Here is a 20,543-nt window from a genome sequence, read left to right as displayed (position 1 = left end):
TTCATCAATCCCACTGGGATCCCTGCAGGGGAAAACTGGGTCTTCTCCATCCTTCCCCAGGGTCTGGAGCATAATATGTATCTAACAAATGTAAGCAGATGGTGGACAGATGTTGGGTAGATGCATAGATGGGTGGATAGATGGATGGGTGGGTGGGTGGATGGATACATGGGTGTATGACAAATCACTGTCCCTCTAGTTGCCCCTGCTCCGTCTCTCCACTGAGTAATTTCCGGGCTAATCTTCCTAACAGCCGGCTTGGTTCATTTCATGACCCAAATACCTTCAGAGGTTGTGCACTGCCTGCCAAATACAGTTCGAACTCCTCAGCCTGGAATCTGGCCCCCACCTACTTTTCCAGTTCTGCTCTCCTTCCCTCCCACTGTTCTCCAGCCAAATCATACCAGACGTTCTCTACACTCTTGCGACTCAGGGTGACCCTCTGACCCGCGCATCAGCCTCACCTGAGAGCTTGTTAGAACTCTCAAGTCTTTTCCCAGACCCATGGAATCAGAATCTGAATTTTCACAAGACCTCAGGCAAGTCATGTGCATATGAGAGTTTGAGAATCACAGCTCTAGGGTGTCCCCAAAGCTCCTGCCAGTCATCTGTCAAAATCCTTTACATCATTTAGGGTTCAGCTTGCCTATGCCCCCCCTACTGGTAACAACCCCCATCCCACTTGCCCTAACCACACCCCCCTACACACACACACACACACACACACACACACATGCTGTTTCCTTTCTCCGAAAGACCATAGCACTTGGTTTATGCCTCTCTCATCCCAGGGATCACATTGTTTCTAAAGTATAAGCATTTGAGACTCATCCCTCTGTTGTAAATTTTAAGTGTCTGGTGAATAAGGACCTTGTTAGTCTATTTCATGCCATGCCATGACTCAAAAGATGCCTTGCACCTAGCAGGTATCAGACAAATGCATTAAATAAATGAATGGATTAATGAAGGTCAGGTTCCTAATATGGGATGAAGGTCTGCAGGATCCCCACTGGTGGCAGCTGCCCCAGGCATCCTGGGGCAAGAGTTTCAGGTGCTTGGTCCTGCCTTTCTTCCCTGGAACATTTGGGAGCCTCTCAGTTTGCCTGCCCCTGCCCCTCTGGAGTGACAGGGAGTGAGATGCAGCCTGTGAGGGCACAGGACCCTTAGAGGCCATCTGGCTTTCTCATTCACGGGCGTGGTGGGGAGGGAGAGGAGGTCGACCTTGTCAGGGAAGCATAGCTAAGCCTGCAACAGCATCAGCAGTGCTGAGCCCGTCCTCTTCAGCTGTCAGTTCCCGCACTGGAATGTTGGGACAAACTCACAGACTTCCTGACCTCAGTGAGCTCATCTTCCTCCCAACCCATCTCCTTGGGAAGCAGATGCCCTCACCCACTCCCCACCCCCCCTCTCAGGACCCTGGTACTTGGTCAGTATGTGGTGCTCTCTGTATTATATTACACAGTTAAAAACAGAATGCTTTCTCCTAAGATGAGGAGCAAGGCAAGATGTCCGCTCCCACCACTTCTACAGGTTACTATATCGGAGATTCCAGACAGTGCAATCAGGTAAGAAAAAGAAAAGACATCCAGATTGGAAAGCAAGAAGTCAAACTGTATTTGCAGATGACATGATCCTGTATAAGGAAAATCCTAAGGAATCCACTAAACAACCACTAGAACTAATTGGGTCAAACAACATCACAGGATACCAGACCAGTGTAAAAAAAACAGACTGCGTTTCTAGATATTAGCAATAAAAAATCTGAAAATGATATTACAAAAACAATTCTATTCACAGTAGCTCAAAAATAATAACGCCAATTCCTATGGAAATCCCAGCAAGATATTTTTGTAGACAGAGACAAGCTTATTCTAAAATTTATATGCAAAGGAACTAGATTAGCTAACAAGCTTGAAAAAGAATAAAGTGGGCGGAAATCACTCTACCTGATATCAAGGCTTACCATAGAGCTCACCAAACAGTAATATAGTGTGGTATTAGCGAAGCGACAGACCCAGAGATCAATGGAACAGAATAGAGAACCCAGAAATAGACCCACGCGGTAGGTTCTGTGGTTTTCTTGACAAAGGTGCAAAAGCTACCCAATAGAGAATGACAGCCTCTCCAACAAACGGCACTGGAGCAATTGATCATCCATAGGCTAAAAAAAAATCCTAAACCTCACACCTTACACCAAAATTAACTCAAAATGGATCATGGATCTAATGTAAAACGTACAACTATTAAACTTTTAGGAAAGAAGGACAGCATAAAATCTTTGATATCTAGGGCTAGACAAAGAGTAGAGTTATCAGACATGATAACAAAAGAATCATTTATGCAAAAAAAAGATAAGTTGGATTTCATCAAAATTTGAAACTTTTGCTGAGCAAAAGACCCCTTTAAAAGGATGGAAGGCGTGCTACAGATGGGGAAAAATTATTTGGAAACCACATATCTGACTTATATCTAGAATCTGTAAAAGAATTTAAAGAATTCTCAAAACTCGAAAACACAAATGCAATAAATACACAAATGTTTGGCCCTGCTTCTAATTAAATTAGAAAGGCAGAAGACATGAACAGACTTTTCACCAAAGAGGATACATGAATGGCAAACAAGCACATAAAAAGGTGCTTAACATCATTAGCCATTAGGGAAACGCAAATTATAACAAGGAGATACCAGTACACACTGATTATAGCAGGTAAAATTAAAAAAAAAAAAACAGTGATAAGACCAAATGCTGGCAGCAGTGTGGAGCAACTGGATCTCCCCTACATTGCTGGTGGGAACGGACAATCGTATAGTCACTCCAGAAAATAGTTTGGCAGTTGTTTCTTAAGAAACTAAACATGCACTTACCACATGATCCAGCAATTATACTCTTAGGCATTTATCCCAGAGAAGTGAAAACTTACATCCATACAAAAACCTGTACACATGGTAAATTATACACTTAAAAATGGTTACAGTGGTAAATTTTATGTATATTTTACCAAAAATTTTTTTAAAACTTGTACAGAAATATTCATAGAAGATTTATGCAGAATAGCCTCAAACTGGGAACAACCCAAACGTCCTTCAGTGGGTAAGTGGTTAAACTCTGGGACATCCATACATTGGGGTACCATTCATCAATAAGAAGGAACCACATGCACCGACTTGGGTGGATCTCAAGGGCATCATAGATCCATCATTGATCCATACTGTGCAGTTTCATTTACATAACACTCTCAAAATGACAAAACTACACAGATGAAACCAGGTTAGTTATTTCCAGGTACGATGACTAATTTTATGTGTCAACTTGACTGGGCTAAGGGATGCCCAGGTTGTTGGTGAGCCATTATTTCCGGGTGTGTCTGTGAGGGTGTCTCCAGAAGAGATGAACATTTGAATCAGTGGACTGAGTGAAGATCCTCCTCCCGCATGTGGGTGGGCATCTGCAAGTCCACTGAGGGCGTGAAGAGAACAACAATGTGGATGGAGGGGCACCTGCTCTCTCTGCTCGAGCTGGGATGTCCATCTTCTCTTGACCCCAGACATGGGTGCTCCTGGTTCTCGCCTTCTGACTCAGAGTGGGTCTCAGGCCTTCAGACTTGGGATGAACTGAAGAACTGACTTGCCTGCTTCTCCAGTTTGCAGATGGCAGACCGTGAGATATCTGGGCCTCCGTAATTACAGGAGCCTACTCCTATTATAAAATATCCCCATATACATCTCTTTTTATCCTTTTGGTTCTGTTTCTCTGAAGAACACTAATACACCAGGGGTCAAGGAGTAGCACACAGGAAGGAGTTCCTTTGTGGTGCTGGAACATTTCTGTATCTTGATGGTGGTGGAGTTACACAAATCTACACATGGAATCCCATTCTGTAGAAACACACACACACACGTGCATGCGTAAAAACTTGTGGAAACTGAATGAGGTCTACAGTCTAGTTACCAGTATTGAACCAATGTCGGTTTCCTGGTTTTGATATTGTACTATCATCATATAAGATGTCACCCCTGGGGGAAGCTGGACCAAGGGTTTGCAGGGCTCGACTATTTTTGCAACCTCTGGTGAGTCTGTAATTATTTCTAGATAAAAAGTTTTTAAGAAGTAAAATGGGATTAGGGATTCTGTAGTTATTTTAGAATTCCTCTCCCCGTAACACCCAGGGTGGCCTGGCTTTCATGCACTGGCTCTCCATGCTTGTTTGCAGGTTAGAGCAGCAGGCACGGAACACCGCGGGAGCTGGTGCAGAAACCCCAGTGGACCATGGAAGGGGCAGGACACCAAAGTCACACGTTGTTGGCTCTAGGGACCTAAATACACAGATCTTCTCTCCCACCCTCCGCCGCTCCTAAAGGAGTGACCAGATGGCTTCCTCCCGAGGGGGGCCGTGTGGGCCAACGGCACCTCCCAGTTCCTACCGCAGCGGGCGGTAGAGAGGAGGGAAAGAGAGGCCCAGGGTGGGTGAGGTCTGCCTGGGGCTGAGGCTGCGGGAAGCTGGGGGCTTGCAGAGGAGGCCCGGGCCCCTGGGAGGGCCAAGGGGAGGCTGCGGCCAGGCAGCCCCAGCCTAATCCGGGTGTGCAGCCACCAGCCCTGGCGCCTCAGGTCTCTCTCCATAGTCTCTCAGAAACAATGCAAAGCAAACAAAGTCAGATTAAAAGGAAAGGAAAATCCAGGTCAGGCAGAACAGAGAGACATCCGTTTATAGTCGGCCCCATCCCACCAGTCTGCATGGGCCCGGCGGGAGGGTCCCCTTGCTCCTCACCCGGCCCAGGCCCAGGGCCTGCGCTCCAAAAGCACAGCTGGACAGCACTCCTGGAGAAGAGGCCCCGGGGCCCCCCTCCACTTGCCAAGGGCAACGTCATGGCCTCAGCTCTCTGGCCGAGACCTTTGCCTGCCCACCTGCAGACAAGGAAGTCTCCAGAAACCAGGTCCATTTGGCAGTGGCCATTTTCCCCGGCAGCCTGTGAAAACATCATGCAAACCCTCGAAGGGAGGCGGGTGGGAGCCTGCCGGCAGCTCCAGCTCCGTGAATGACAGCACCCGGGGACGGGCTGCACCCGCTCCCTCCCTCCCTCCCTCCCTCCCAGGCCCCACCACCACAACCGTGCAGGCCAGGACATCCTACCCCCGCCCACACCTACCCATCAGGCAGCCCTCTCCCCTCTACTTGGAAATCTGCCCCCTCTTTCTGCCACCACCCCATCATCTCTTGGCCAGGCCCTGGCCATACCCTGCTCCCAGGTCTCCCCAGTTCTACTTTAGCCCCTACAATCTGACCTCCACTCAGCAGCCAGATGATCCTGTAAAGTCAGAGCAAATCAATCGTATCACACCCAGAAGAAAATCCACGTCTCCCTCTGGCTTACGAGTCCTCTCTGACACAGGCCCTGCCTCTCAAAGCTCTGCGTCCACCTCTCACTGGTTTTTCCTTCCATTCCTCAAGCAGGCCATGCTCGTTCCTCCCTCTCTGACCTCTTGTCTGGAATGTGTATCTTCCAGGGGCTGATCCTTGCCATCTTGGGGGGTCAATCTCGAGGGGCCACCAGTCACGGCACCTCACCCTGCACAGCACTTGGGCTGCAGTCCGGTCTCAGGAAAGCAGAGCCTGGGAAGAAGGTTAGAGCACGCGATGCTCATTAGGGACCAAGAGCCGTGTAGGGGAGCCAGCAGGACGGGCAGAGGGGCAAGGCGGCTGTGATGTGGGCTTAACGACAGCTGGACTGGCCCTTGGGTTGTCTGACTTGGGCCGAGGATGCCAGGCCTTCGTGCTCCTGCTCCATCAGCCCTTTCACGTGGGCTTCCGCAGGCCCCCTCCTGCGCCTACAGCTAAGTCCATCCCAGAAAAGGGCCTTCGGCATTGCAGTATCCATCTCAGCTTCTCTCATTTTGGTATTTTTCTTAATTTTTCATTCCTATGTGTCTCTCCCTCCAAGAATGGAAACTCCATAGAAGCAGGATTTGCCTTGTGTGTCACTGGGACGTCAGCCTAGCACGTGGTAGGTGTTGAGTGAATGCTTTACATTCACGACCACCCTGGAAAATTCATCATTTGATTCTCATTGCACAAATGACATCAGTGAGGCTTCGGTTAAGAAACTCACCCAAGAAGTGGCAGGAGCAGAACCCCGGGTCGCTCTGTGCGGCCCCCCCGCCAGCGCCGCCCACCTCACCAGAATCAAGGCAGGGGCAGCGCCATGATGGCCCCGGGCTGACATGGGAGGCTGCACATTCTGTGCGTGGCTTAGAACAAGATTATAAATTACTGGGGGATTTGGGCCATTCCTTACAATCCCTCCTAGGCTCGGTGTTCAGTCAGTGGCCCCCATGCACGCAGAAGTCATAGTGAACCAGCCCTACGTGCCCTTCTGCTACACACACAAGCAGGTGGTCAACCTGATTAAGCTGAGGACAACTCTGCTTTCTCTTTTCAAATCCGCTGCCTGTTCTGCTCTGTCCGCTTCTTCTCCATTGCCGATGCCCCCTCAAAGAAGCCTGGCAAAAAATCCCACCTTCAAGCACGGAAGTCCTGTTGCAGACATGGCAGGGGAGGTGTTTGGGAACGTGGCCACACACACTTCCTGGGGTGGAGCAGATTCCCTGGAATTCCCGTAGTTCGGGGGAAGCGCGTGTTGAGCACCTCACAGGGTCCCCCAGTCCTAGCCTGGTACTCCTATCAAGGGGCTCTGCATGCCTCTTGCAGAACAGTCGCTGAGCACCACCCTCCAATTAACCTCATCCCCCTGCCAGGGGCAGGTGGGCAGGCAGAGGTCCCTTTGATGAAGCTCAAGGAAAGCATCTAAATTAAATCAGGGATGAGGGGACAGCAAGGTTTCCTAGAGGAGGAAGGCCAGTAGCACAGCCGGGCAGTAAGGAGTGGACATTTCTGGCAAAGGAAACGGCATATGCAAAGGTGTCATACTAACACTAGCCACCATCAGACAGACCCCTCCTATGTGCCACGTGATGAGCTAAGCACTTTACAGATACCATCACTTAATTTCACAGAATTTTTCACATTTCTTGTCTGTCTCCCCTGCTAGAACATCAGTCCCACAGGGGCAGTGATTCTTTCCCCACCTCTGTATCCCCAGTGCCTGGTATACAGAATGGGGTCAATCAATCTTTCTCTTCTCATGGTCGCCAAGTATTCATCTAAATGTTTAAATCCATGAATCTAATCAGACTGACTATACAGTATCAATAGGAAACCAAAGACAGGGTAATAGCATGAGCACTTGTACACACACATGCACACACTCAGCAGAATCTGAAATGCTTTCCCCAATAACTATAAAACTAGAGCCGCTTCCAAGGAAATAAACATTTGAGTAATAATCCAACCATTTCCAAAGTTACTCCTCCAGAAAGAAGAATTTCTACTGAGATAACAGAAGATGGCTGACTGTCCCTTGTACTTCGTCCAAAGGTTTAAAAAAAAAAATTGCATATAAATAAAAATGCCAAAAACATGATTTTACTTATAGCATGCTAAATATTTTTCAATTGATTCTACCTCCATTCTGTTTTCATTCAAAACAAGTCTAGGGAAGAGCACTAGACAGAGCTGGGGCAGCTATACCCTGGTGCCAGCCACACAGAGTGAAAGAGATGCTTTAATGAGAGGTTGTACAGACAAAGCATTTGGAGTTCTTTAAAATCTAAACTTTAGAAATAAACGTATAGCTATGTGGAAAACCTCATGTTTAAAATCTGAGAACCCCAATTATGGATAACTGAGTGTAGGAAGTGCCCCCCACCCCAGGTAATTCTTAAGGCTCCTGCTTGAGCGGCTATGGTTTCACAGAAACTGCCCCCTTGACCACAGATCCAAGGATGGACCAGCAGATCTGTGGGTATGCAGAACTTGGCTGCACTGTCCATCAAGTTGTTTCTGTAGCTGCAAGATTTAAAACTCAGGAGCTGTTGGCAGCCAAGTTTACAATGAGTGTTATGGACTGAATTGCGTGCCCCCCCCCCTCAAAATTCATAGGTTGAAGGCCCAAGCCCCCATGTAACTGTATTTGAAGATGGAGCTTTTAAGGAGGTAACTAAGGTTAAATGGGATCAGAAGGGTGGGGCCCTAATCCAATAGGACTGGTGTCCTTATAAGAGGAAGAGACACCAGGGATGCAGAATAAAGGCCATGTGAGGGTGCCAGCTGCAAGCCAAGGAAGAGAAGCCTCACCAGAAGCAGTGCTTGGGCTTCCAGCCTCCAGAACTGTGAGGAGTAAGTGTCTGCTGTTTAAGCTGCTGCTTTGTGGTATTCTGTTAAGGCACACCTGAGCAGACTACAAAGGAGCAGAACACACACACACTGGAGGATCCTGATTGCATTTAGGTATCTTTAAAGCCCAACAATATTCTCATGTTGGTTTCAAACTTTAGGATCCTTACAATAATCTCCTGTGAGTTTAAGTGAATTCAAATTGGGTCTCTTTCATTTGCAACTAAATGAAAGAGGCTTCTGGATAGCTGGAGGTTTACCCCCCATCCCCATCCAAGCACACAAAATTTTAAAACCATTTTAGAAGGGAACCTGAGATACATTTCATCTCTTCTTTTTATAAGAAGATACTTTGTCTTAAAAAAAAATTATCCCAGGTTTTCCATTATGAGTATTCCAAAGATATTCTATGATATGGCTGGAGTTATTAGGAAATCTGAGGTCTACACCTCTCTTTGCTGTTGGCCTCACCACTCTGGGCCTATTTCCTTTCTACAACAAGTTATTTCTGCTAATCACAAAAATTCTGATACCGCCAATGACTGATCTCACTACGCTGAACGTTAAGTCACCACACTGCTCAGGATGACTCCCCATCTGCAAACTGAGTGTTTCTTCCAGGACTAACATTCTACATGTTCCAGGATTACTACCCCACCAGGTCTCTCGGGGTCCTGTGCCATGCTCTCCCCTTTGGTATTGCCGTGTCCTGCTTATGTGGTTTGCCTTTTCTAGTCTGGCTCCTTGTTGGGCTCCTCCAGCTGCTGTGTGCTATCTGTCCAGCCCCCGGGTCTCACACGGCTCAGGTACTGTATGGGGTATGAGCTCACAGGGCCTGGGCGGCTCTCACAGGCAAGTGCAGAGACTCACCGGGAGAGTGACCCTTGGGCTGCCCAGAGGCCTTCTCAGCTTATTTGTTCCCCAAAAGGCATCAAAGGATCAAAGGGAGAAGTCTGACAGCAAACATTAGGTTTGTTCACATCTTTGCTTACCTTTGGTGGATCACAAGGTAGGGGAAAGAGGCCAAAAGACTGACCACGTAGGAGAATCAGTCTTCCCCAAAATCCAGCAGGCTTTCCCCCTTATTTATGTTTTTAAATATAAGCAAGCTCCTTGGTGGTTAAAACAGAACCCATCTTACGTGTCACTAATCTTTCGGTCACCAGTAACCTCTCTCTGCTACAGAAATCTAACGGAATAAAGCACAGTGCTGCACACCATCTTATTTGGTCTACTTTCTTTATGGTTACACCTGCTAGTGACCTTGTTTCTTCTAGATGAAAGATGAAAAGTGAATGAAGGTGAATTATCACAGCTGATTTTCAGATATTCTCTGCCTTGCGCATGATACACAGCAGAATTACCCCTGGTTCCCTCTAACAATTTAAACTTGGAAACAATATAAACATGACAAAACTTGTAAACCATTCTCCTCAACACCGAATAGCAAGGAATAGTACACAGGTCAGCAAGGAAGATGGCGATGAGGGTTGGAAAATAGGGTTAAGAGAATTAAGTCGAGTTTTGAAACTTCCTTCACGCCTTCTGGATTGTCTCAGCCAGCCTTGGAATAAACACCTGGAAAGAAATTGAAAACGATGGTTCTCGCAATTCCCTTCTGAACCGCCTGCCTTACAGAGGGGTTTATCAGCCCTGCGGCACACACGTGGGTAAGATCATAAACACCACCCCAGGCTAGACTGTGCTGTGCCAGCATTTTCCATCATAACCAGCTTCAAGCCTGCTCTAAAAATGTTTATTCTATTGGACTCCACTGGCTACTTTTTTTTACTGACCCCAAAGGTAAGCTAACTCAGGAACCCAGGAAAACAATGCAAATAACAGATGCCAAAGGGAGAGCAACAATACTAGTGAAATGCTAAAGAAATCGTCTCTGAGACTATTTTATAAAGAACAGTGATGACCGTGGAAGATACCGATTTACCCATTTAATAGGTTTCCAAAACCCAAACCAAATAAAACACAACCACACCAAATCTAAATTACAACACTTTATTGCAGCATCGGCAAAGGTCAGATTTCTGAAGCTGGTGAAGATCGGGCAGCATTTCCATGTGAAATGTTACAACTTTACAAGTTTTGTTTCTTATTTAATTCTACATGCAGAAACTGAAACATTGTAAAAGAAAAAATGCAAAATAGCTAGAAAAAAAGATGTAATCAAGTTGTAGCATACAGATGTGCTCTTCAACTAAATTTACTATGCCTATTGGAAAGCAAACGAAAGACAACTATCCTAATAAATTAACAGATTGCCAGAAACAGACTAAGAATGCTCATTTCTACTTAGTGGGGGGAAAACAAAACAAAATAAAAGAAAAACAAAAGCAAAATAAAAGCTCTACTGTTTCCATACTTTGTTTAGAGACAGAGGCTGTAAACCCATGAAGGTCAACAAAATCTCCGGATCCCCTTCTCGCTGTCCTTCGTCCATCTTCTGTGACATCTGCCTGGCACGCTGTCTGTTTTCAATGATACTTACAATGGGCTCAACTATCCCTGTTCTTAGGCTGGTGTCAGACTCCCCTAAGCCATCTGGGTACATGCTTTGTACACTAATCGTCTTCACATTTTCTTTTTACCCTAATAGGCAATGTTACATTACTGACTCTGATGGATAAAACTGATTTTTCTCCCTCATCCCTTGTTCCTCTTGAAACAAATTCCTAAACAAAAGCCTTCCTGGTGGATTATCTGGTATCTGGATATCTTTCATCATTTTGTTGTCCTGCATGTAAGTTTTCACTAGAAGATTTTACTGCTTGCTCTATACTTTGCTACTATAGTCCTGGAGCCCCCAAATGTATCTTCTTCCAACTTGGGATGTTCAATTCAGAGACACTGTAACTCAAATCAAGTTTAAACTCAAGTTCATTTCCCCCATACCATTACCATTACAACCGTTTCTTCTTCGGCTCAGTCATCTCACTGATGCTCTTCTTGGTGTAACTGCTCAGGAATCAAGTCAACCATCTCATTTCTTGACTGCATTCTCAAGAGAAGATGAACCCTCACGTGATTTCCATTACAAAAGGCCTTTTCTGCCTTATCTGGAAGCATCGGCTTGTTCCGGTGTTGGCAGAGGCTGCTGTTTCTGCCTCATGGCCCCAGCCTGTCCCAGGTTTAGATTCGCAACTCTCTAGACCGACATGCTGAGATGTGTCCACTGCTCTCATTCAATTGCTGGAGGACTCCACTATCCACAACATCAGATACAGGACCTAATGAAATGACACGTGCTGCTGGATCAACGTCTCCTAGAGGCACAAACAGGGCAATGTTAAAGAACCAGGACTGAGGACGACCCTCCAGCAAGAAAAGGCCCCTAAAAAAGGCCCCAGCCACTATTCACTGACGTCTGCAGACAAGTCAGTGCTTTTTAAAGAGCACACAAACTCCTACTGGACTAAGACACAACAGGGGCCAGAGGGGCACTAAAAAGAGCAATTCTGATGCTGATCAGAAGGGGGTGGTCCCAGTAGCTCTCCTGTAACTACTTTCTAAGATGCTGAAAATTCATGGTTTGTGTCATGGTTGAACGGTGTACCCTCCAAATTCACATGTTGAAGTCTAACCGCAGTACCTCAGAATGTGACCTTATTTGAAGATAGGGTCACTGCAGGTGTAATTTGTTAAGACGAGGCCAGACTGGAGTAGGATGGGCTCCTGATCTAGTATGACTGCGTCCTCGTAACAGGAGGGAACCCGGACACAGACACACACCCTGGGAGAACGCCACGTGAAGATGAAGGCACGGGTCAGATGGTGCTGTGGAAGCCAGGGGAGGCCAAGATTGCTGGCAAAGCACCAGAAGCCAGGAGGGAGCCTGGAGCGGATTCTCCTCTCAGCCTCAGAAGGAACCAACCCGGCCCTGACCTTGGATTTCGGCCTCCAGAAGTGTGAGGCAAACCGTTCTGTTGTTTAAGTCACAAAGTTTATCATGCTTTCTTTTGACAGCTCTAGCAAACTCATACAGGTTGTCTCTCACAAGGCAAGTTGCATGAGCAAGAAACTTTCAAAGAATAAAATGCAAATACGGAAAAGTCTATTTTCAGCTGGATACATCCGTAAGTCGTGCAGAACTGAACTGAATGGGAAAAGGTCAGTAAAAGAAGTATTCTCTGAGAGAAAGAAACAGTTTCTCCCCTGATGTCAAGACAAAGCAATGGTCTAAAACAGAATACTTTAGATAAACGCAATGAACGACAGGAAAAGCATTCACAGTCTTTGATAAATAAGACACACTTATGGGACTTCCCTGGTGGTCCAGTGCGTAAGACTCTGCACTCCCAATGCAGGGGGTCCAGGTTTGATCCCTGGTCGGGGAACTAAGATCCCACATGCCGCAACAAAGACACGGTGCAGCCAAAATAAATAAATAAATATTAAAAAAAAAAAAAAAATAAGACACACTTACTATAACCCCTTGCTACTCAGAGTGTGGTCCACACTCCAGCAGCTTTGACATCACCTGGGAGCTTGTTAGAAACTAATCAGAACCAGCAGTTTAACAAGAGTCAGGATGGTTAAAATAGGTATTTTAAAGTTTGAGGAGCGCAGGTATAATCCACACAAATTTATAGCATATAAACCGTATTAATATTAACACTTGCCAAAGATGCTGAGTTTCACAGTTTATTCAACACTCACAGGGTAGAAGGCAACCCTGTCCTGCACTACAGAACACCTTGGTAACTGTGTTACTTAGAATGCTACTGCCATTTTAACTCATTATAAGCAAATGTTTATTCCTTGTTAGAGCATTCCTGCCCAGGGAGAAGGACTGAAATTTTAATTTACAGCCCTATTTCAATCCTGATTAGAAAATATAAAAATCATTATAATTAATGTCTGGGAGCCTTATCAAAATCTACAGGTAAGAGTCAAATTGAAAAGTTTCTCAGACCTCACTCACAGAACCTCCCTCCGCCTCTTTCTACAGGACTTCAGCACGCAGACACCCGAGGACCACGGCTCTAGATGCACAGGTTCCTACTGAGTCTGGCCCAGCGTTAAAAATAGAAGAAAATAAAGAGGAGCCAAACTACCAAAAGACACCACCCCATCATCTAACATTCTTCCACATGACTACATTTCTTCACTTAAGTTTAAAAAATAGCAAAGAACATTTGGTACTTGAAAGGCTCAAAAGCTCACTTTTACACATTTGCTTGTTCCTCTACAATGTTCATCCGAACCTGCATTTTAAGAGCACTGGCTTTGAGAAGACTATAAAACCATAAGACTTTACAGAGGGTCATTTTCAAGAGTGCTGGACAAGTTAGGATTTTTTTTTCCAAGTCATTATTTTAGGAAGAGATTTAAAATAGGTAAAGCAAGTAGCTCAAGAGTTGGGAGTCTCACAAAATCAGGAAAACAAAAGGGAATGACGGTGCTAGGGAGCATAACACAGGAAGAAAGTTTATTAAATGACTAAGCATAGATTCTTTTGAAGTCCCTCTGTCCATTCAACAAATATTTACTGGGCATCTACTATGTACCAGGCACCAAGACCTATGGAGGAGATAAAATGGAAAGCAAGATAAGGCTTCATGTCTGCCCTGAGTCTTCAATCTCCTGGGGGATGGAGACAAGCTAGCAGGTGACGAAGCACAACAAGGTCTGCGGAAACACAGTGAGCCAGGGCAGCAAGGTCAGGCTCCCGAGTTTCAAGGGGAGACCTGACGGAGGAGCAGGAGTTATCCGGGGAAGAGTCCGAAAGGGTTCCAAACAGAGGGAGGCAAAAAAGGGCATAACTAGAAGAGCTAAAAGGCCAGCTGGGTGGAAGTAGGGGAAAAAACAGCAAGAGGTAAAGCCAGTAAGGGGAGTGCACCCCCATCACGCAGGGTCGTGTTAACCAAGTGAGTTGGGACTTTATCCTACAAGCCACGAGGAGCCACTGAAGGGTTTAAGCACAAGAGCTCACTGCTGGTCAGACGGAAGGTTTGCACTTGAGAAAGAACACTGTGGGGAGAGCAGAGAGGATGCATTGGAAGGGGTTGAAACTGGAGACTGAGAAGCGTATCTGGAGGCTGCAGGCAGTAATCCAGATGAGAGGTGACAGTAGCTTGATCTAGGATCTCCGTGGCGGAGGTGGAATAAACAGGGCCAGTGTGAGAAAGCCATTTACCAGTAGAATCAGAGTATTTGTTAATTAACTACACAGAGAGACTGATGGAGAGGGAAGAGTCAAAAACAAAACCTCCTTTTCTAGTTTGGACAACTGCGAGGGCAGAGCTTCTGTTCACTGGGCTAGAGAACAGAGGAGGGGAGAGGATGGGGAGGGGACACGCTGAAGTCGAAGTTCCCGGGAGACGTCTAGGTGGTTGTTCAGAAGACAGCAGGTGCACGGTCAGAAACCAGAGTGGAGGCTTGGGCTGGAGACCCGGCTGGTAACAGAGCCACGGGAGGGGGACACCTCCTGCGAGAGCGCTCGGCGTAAGCGAGGAGGGCCAAGGACCAGCCTGAGGGGCACAGGTATTTCCAAGAGGAGACAAGGCCACCCTGGAGTCAGGAGACAAGCAGAGGAGGCAGGGAGGGAAGAAAAAGACCAGAAAGGACAGCAGAGCCACAGAGGTCATGGGAAGAGAGTGTGCCGACAGAAGAGGGGGGTCCACGTGCAGAGCACTCTGAGACAGCCACCCAGATGGCTGAACGGAGCACTGAGGCGGCCCGGGCCAAGGCCAAGGTGTCAGGGAAGGGGCGGGGAGGCAGATGCACAGTGAGTGCGAGGTGAGAGACAGCCAGCGTGGCCAGTTCCAAGTCTGGCTGACTGCAGGGCTGGAGGGGGGGAAGGAAATCAGAAAGGTAGCAAAGAACTTTGAAAAACGACCGAGTAACTGGTAGCAAACTAAGAAAGGCACATCTCTGTGTTCATATACACAACTATAGCAGCATGTTTAAGTTGATATATCTGCTTTCCCATATTTTTATTCCATACTCCTTGAGAAATGCTTGGTGCTTAGACTCTCCATCAATGATTTTTTAAATAAATACATGACTAGGGCAAAATTAGCTGTCAAGTACCTGGATCTGGTTTCTCAACTGGACTATAAGTCTGAGAGTAAAGTCTCTGTCTTCTACTTCTGAATTTTCCACAGTGCAGGACTGAACCCATGGAAGGTGCTGGATGAAATGTAAGCTGAGGGGAGCAAATCCTACTGCAAATAGTAATTATGTAGCAAATGTCATATTTATTGATTCTGTAAAGTCACCCAAACATTGAAAAATTAGGAAACGATGCTACAGTTACAATATCTAAACTGAGAAAGGATTAGGGATTAATAGAAACAATGCTGTTCAGAGATGTTAGGCTGCAATACGGCCGGTGAAGTTGATGAAAAATGTCAAGATAAGAAAGAGGGAGCAGACATTACCAAGAACACAATGGTATATATTTAAAGCTACTCTAAGAAAATGTAAAAGGAGAAAACTAAAATTTCCATGGCCTCTTTCTTAACCTAGCCGGTTCCACATCTTAGCACAATAAAAGGTATTATTAAAGGACTTTAATGAAGGTCGGGCAATTTAAAATAACCTAGTATCTTATGCCTATTGTACATCATTTGTAACGTGGATTTCTAAAAAAAACCAATTACACTCAATAGCTGTTAAAAAACAGATCCCTAAACTGTCAATGACAAACCAATTTCCTAAATTGCAATTTGATTAGAGTTGTCTGAGCATATCGTTCAAAGAAAAATGTTACCGGGAACACAAATATACTCAGTGAGTAAAGACACAGGCTGGAACATCTGCGTTTTCTCCAATGCTACTACTCTCCTCAGTGGACCATTTCTCTACCCCAGCACCTCTTTTCTACACCTGCTCGCCTGTCTCCAACAACAAGGTGACAACATTTGAGGGCTGCTGTAGAGCCTCAGTCTAAATACTAATACCCCAAGGAAGACCAGTAAGAGCACAAAGCCTATGTCACTTTTGATAATAACCCAAACACAAGACAGAAAACAAAGTTGATAGGTACGGGTCTTTAGATCAGATCCCAGCAAAACTTTCAACAACTTTAAAAAAAAGATGAGTGAGGTCTTAGGCAATATCTAAGAAGATATTAGGCAATATCTTCTATATGAAATACCTTACAGAGTTTTAATTATTTCACATTAAGCAACTCAAGTTTAAGAAGAACTGGCATAGATCCCAGTAGGATATTTTATAATTTAAAAACAAACAAACAAAATACCTCAAAACAAACTCAATCTGCATGACTGAAAGTCTAGTAACAGGTTTTGAGTTTTTGTAAACATTATGATTACATAACACTGGCTTGAGAGATTCTAACAGAAAGCCTGTGACTTCTCTCAAACTAATCTATAACTAGTCCTCAAAAGAGAAAACTAAAAAATCCAAAGAAGTCCACTCAGAAAAAGTGAAAGCCAAGATTGGTGTGGCTGAAATTAAGATTAAAAAAAAAAAAACAAAACTATTTCATAAATAGGTTTTCTTTACTCAAATATCTACAACTCAAAGACTTTTCTATTTTGCTAATCATTGGGCTTTGATCATTAGGTATAATCCAGAACTATCTAATTTGCTCACATGGACACCATGAAAAATAGCTAAGGCAGAAATAAGAGAGACCGTCCTACCTCCCACCAGTCTTAAAGATTAGATCTGCATTAGGCGCTCCCTTTGGATGTTGGTAACGAGGCCGCCGCTCCCGATTGGTGTTTGCTGGAGCCGGGCGCTGGGCAAGAGACTGCAGCATTTCTGGAATTAGGAGCAAACAGAAAAGGCATTTAACGTTGGTAAATGTACTCCCAAGAAGCAAATAAAACCCTATGGAGATCAAGTTTATTAGTCCTGTCAGGTAGCTGACTAAAGAAAAATAACCATTATATGGACTAAAATGATTAAGAAGTACAAGAAGAGCAATCAAGAGAGGAGACATGCTCTTGAGTATCATTTAACATCCAACGCTCCCTTTACAGTCAATGTGGCCACGACGTTAAGTGTCGTGAGGCAGTGAAACAGCGTAAGAAGCAGTTTAGTACAACAGCTATCGGCATGGCGTTTGGAGCCAGATAATATTAGCTCAAATCCCAGCTCTGCCACATACTAGCTATGCGACTTTTGGTTCAGTTTCCCGAAATGTAAAATGGGAATAATAATAAGCACTTATCTCATAGAATTGTTGTGAGGATTAAGTGATTCAATAAAGTACATAAGTGTCCGGCCATAGTAAGCACTTACACTGAGTGTTACCTACCATTATTTATTATTAAGAACATTGGGTATCAACTGAATTGGAAGAGAAGATTCTAGAAGTGGGATTTAAAGATAGAAACCTGGGACTTCCCTGGCAGTCCAGTGGTTAAGACTCCACGCTTCCACTGTAGGAGGCACGGGTTCGATCCCTGGTCGGGGAACTAAGACCCCACATGCCACGAAGCGTGGTCAAAAAAAAAAAAAAAATTAACAAAAAAAAAGATAGAAAACCAACTATTTATTTATACAACAATCTCTTGCACAAAAAGCAGTCTGTGAGTATAGCACTATACAGATAGCCATGTTATGGCTCTAAAATCTGGATGCCAGGGGAATGACAAAAGGCTGACTTATGAAGTGTCAGTGGACTCTATATGTAAAGTTCCAGTTAATCCAAGTGTGCTGGGTATGTCTGCATAAAACTGGAATCCTAACTTGATGCCCACAAATCTGAAGGAACAGAGGGTCCTCGAGACCAGGATTCTCAAGTAGACAAAAGAAATGACATTTGTTGAATAATAATTTGCTCACAGTTGACTGGCAGCATGAGGCAATTAAAACTTGGTATTATATCACTTGCAAACATAGCTCTAACAGTATAGAACCTAACTGAATTATGGGGGAAGCAAAATATGACGAAAATTACATTAGTGTTACTTTACAAAATAAGTGAGAGAAAAATAAAGACAGAATGGAATATAAAAAACAATCAACTTCTCAGGCTAAATATATACAAACATGACATTAAAAGGTGCAGAATAAAAACTTTGATGTTCTGTACTTTAAAAGCCCAAATTTCCACTTCCATCCTGAAAAAGATTTGATACCTTGATAATCTTCTTGTTCTTGCCGTTCATTGATATCTAGTGTGAGCTTTTTCATTCTCATCCTCTCTTCCTGTTCTGCCTGTTGCTGGTTCCAATGATTTGCAGCAAGTTGGGAAGACATGGGTACATTAAGGATCTTAAACTGAGAAAAAAAAATAATAAAGAAATCACAAATGGCTTGAGAAAATCAGAGAAAAAAAAGATTTCAAATAAATTAGTAAGTAGAATTAAATGAGTTTAGAAAAATAATAATCTTTCCTTCCCTAATAAGTCAATAAAGACAGCATCATCTAAGAACGTAAACAGACAACAGTGTTACTCTACTGGAGACAAACCCATTAGGGCTGGATGGGAAGTGAAGCCATCAAGTTCAACCTCCAGGAAAAACAGACGTTCCTCTTTTCTGCACCGTTTGGGAGCACACATCTAAGCAACAGGGGATCATTTTCCACTGTACAGACCCTATTACATATGGTTAACTATCAGAAAGGGTTTTATACAGCAAGCTGTAATCTGCAGCCTTTTCATTTCTACCCTCTGGAATCAGTTCTGCCCTCCTGAACTATATAGTCTAGTCCGCCTTCAGGCTTAACAGACCTTCATATTCCAAAGATAGCTGTGACACTGGAAAAGAGAAAGAGTTAAGCAACTGACTGATGAGATCTATTTCTCTATTATGGGGGAGAGTTCTTATCTACGGAATGGTTTGTTTTTAGCAGAATGTCCCTGTTTCAGGACTGTTAACAAGTACTCAACTATAATAAATATATTGTGCATTTGTTTAAAACAATCAAAAAGTTCTTTAAAACATTACATAATGGCTCTATTACATTAAAACTTTTGCTTTAATGATCAAAACATTTTATTTCAATTCATTATTCTAATTCACAGATATTTAAATATAGAAAGAAACTATCAACAGTATTATCCTTTCTTTTCAACTACTTACTTCATTGGTGCAAATTTTTCTTTTCCTACTGACTACAGAAGAAAGTTATTTCTGGGCACAAATCTGGTGCACAAAGAGATCTTTCATTTAAAAACTAAAGATTCTTATAAGGCTACACATTTCACATTTCTAAAAAAACCATTGCACCAGAAGGGCCAACGCCCAAAAGTCAAATAAAGAAATAAAAATCAGAACAAAATATACTTTCTTCTTCAGACCACAAAATAACAGTGATGTTTCTTCAAATAATGTTCCTAAAATTGAACATTTTCCAAAATTCCAAATAATGTTTATGAGTTGAAAATTTACTTAATAACCAAGTACCCTGAGCTCTCATTTCATGTTTGCTAACATTTTAAAAATAAAGTTCAACAAAAATGTTTCCTTAAACAAAATTTCACGTTTTAAGAAATAAGGACTCACTCCTCATTCTGAAGCTATATACGTTACACACTATATAATCTATCCACTTTGAACCAAAAATATTTCTTCTAAAACACAGACATATGGTCCTATGTTGACCCATACAATTTAGAATTCAGGACAGCTGAAATGAATTTACTTTTCAAAGCTTCAAAGTTTCTGAAGGTAGGTTTTAATTTTATGCCTACACGTTCTGAAAAGGTCAAATGGGGTGTGCAAATTCACAGGTATAGTGAATTTTCATGTGTGCCTCCGAAAAGGGAGGGATGAATGAAGAAAACTGATTATTTACTGTTGTGTAATTTGATCTTCACAGGAAGATATCCCTAAGGCTCCTTTTAAATAAGAAAAATCAAGGCTCAAGAAGTGTGCCAATGTAGTACAAATGTTCAGGAGCTGTACGGGAATAGGAACCAAGGCCTACTGAACTGACGTTGCCACGTACTGCCCTTCACAATTAAAAAAAAAACAACCTTCCTTTTTGTGCCAAGAAATCTGGTGATGAGGGGAGAGCGAGGGAGTGGAAAGGGGAAGCTGAGAGCTTTTAAAGAAAAAGAAAATGAATCAGACTTACAATGTGATGACTGAAATAGAAAAGTCTACTCAGAGTACTAAGTCATCCCTAGAAAAGAAAAGAAAAGCAAAAACTCTGGGCTTTGAGAATCCTGGTAACCATGGTGAACTAGCAGTTCCAAGTGCTGAGAAGAGCAGTTTTACAAAGATCTCACTCCAACACCAAGTTTAGGGTCTTGATCAAAAACAAACCCTTATTTTTCTAGGGACTGGGTGGAGGATGAGGGAGAGGGGAAATGTGAGGGCTCATCTCTGGCCTGAGGGTGAGAAAGGGGGGGAACTTTCCTAAAAACTTGA

At 44.0% G+C, this 20,543-nt stretch overlaps 1 protein-coding gene across 2 annotated transcripts in view; it reads right to left on the bottom strand.

Annotated features, from left to right (window-relative positions):
• Window positions 1–10,225: 10,225 nt before the first annotated feature.
• The window catches only part of UPF2 (UPF2 regulator of nonsense mediated mRNA decay), a 92,071-nt gene continuing 81,753 nt past the window's right edge, over window positions 10,226–20,543 (bottom strand). The window contains exons 20-22 of one of the 2 annotated variants that reach the window (XM_057543488.1): window positions 18,302–18,443; window positions 16,856–16,976; window positions 10,226–11,506 (exon numbers count right to left, since the gene is read on the bottom strand). In XM_057543488.1, the coding sequence (XP_057399471.1) occupies window positions 11,497–11,506; window positions 16,856–16,976; window positions 18,302–18,443 (273 nt within the window). In that variant the 3' untranslated portion in view covers window positions 10,226–11,496. Of the gene's footprint in view, window positions 11,507–16,851; window positions 16,977–18,301; window positions 18,444–20,543 lie in introns of those variants that run through there. The other variant, XM_057543489.1, reaches the window with a different exon arrangement.

Source organism: Balaenoptera acutorostrata, chromosome 3 (genome assembly GCF_949987535.1).
Source record: "Balaenoptera acutorostrata chromosome 3, mBalAcu1.1, whole genome shotgun sequence".
Taxonomy (NCBI): domain Eukaryota; kingdom Metazoa; phylum Chordata; class Mammalia; order Artiodactyla; family Balaenopteridae; genus Balaenoptera; species Balaenoptera acutorostrata.
The sequence above is the reverse complement of the archived record's forward strand: the minus strand, read 5'-3'. Positions and strand labels throughout refer to the sequence as shown.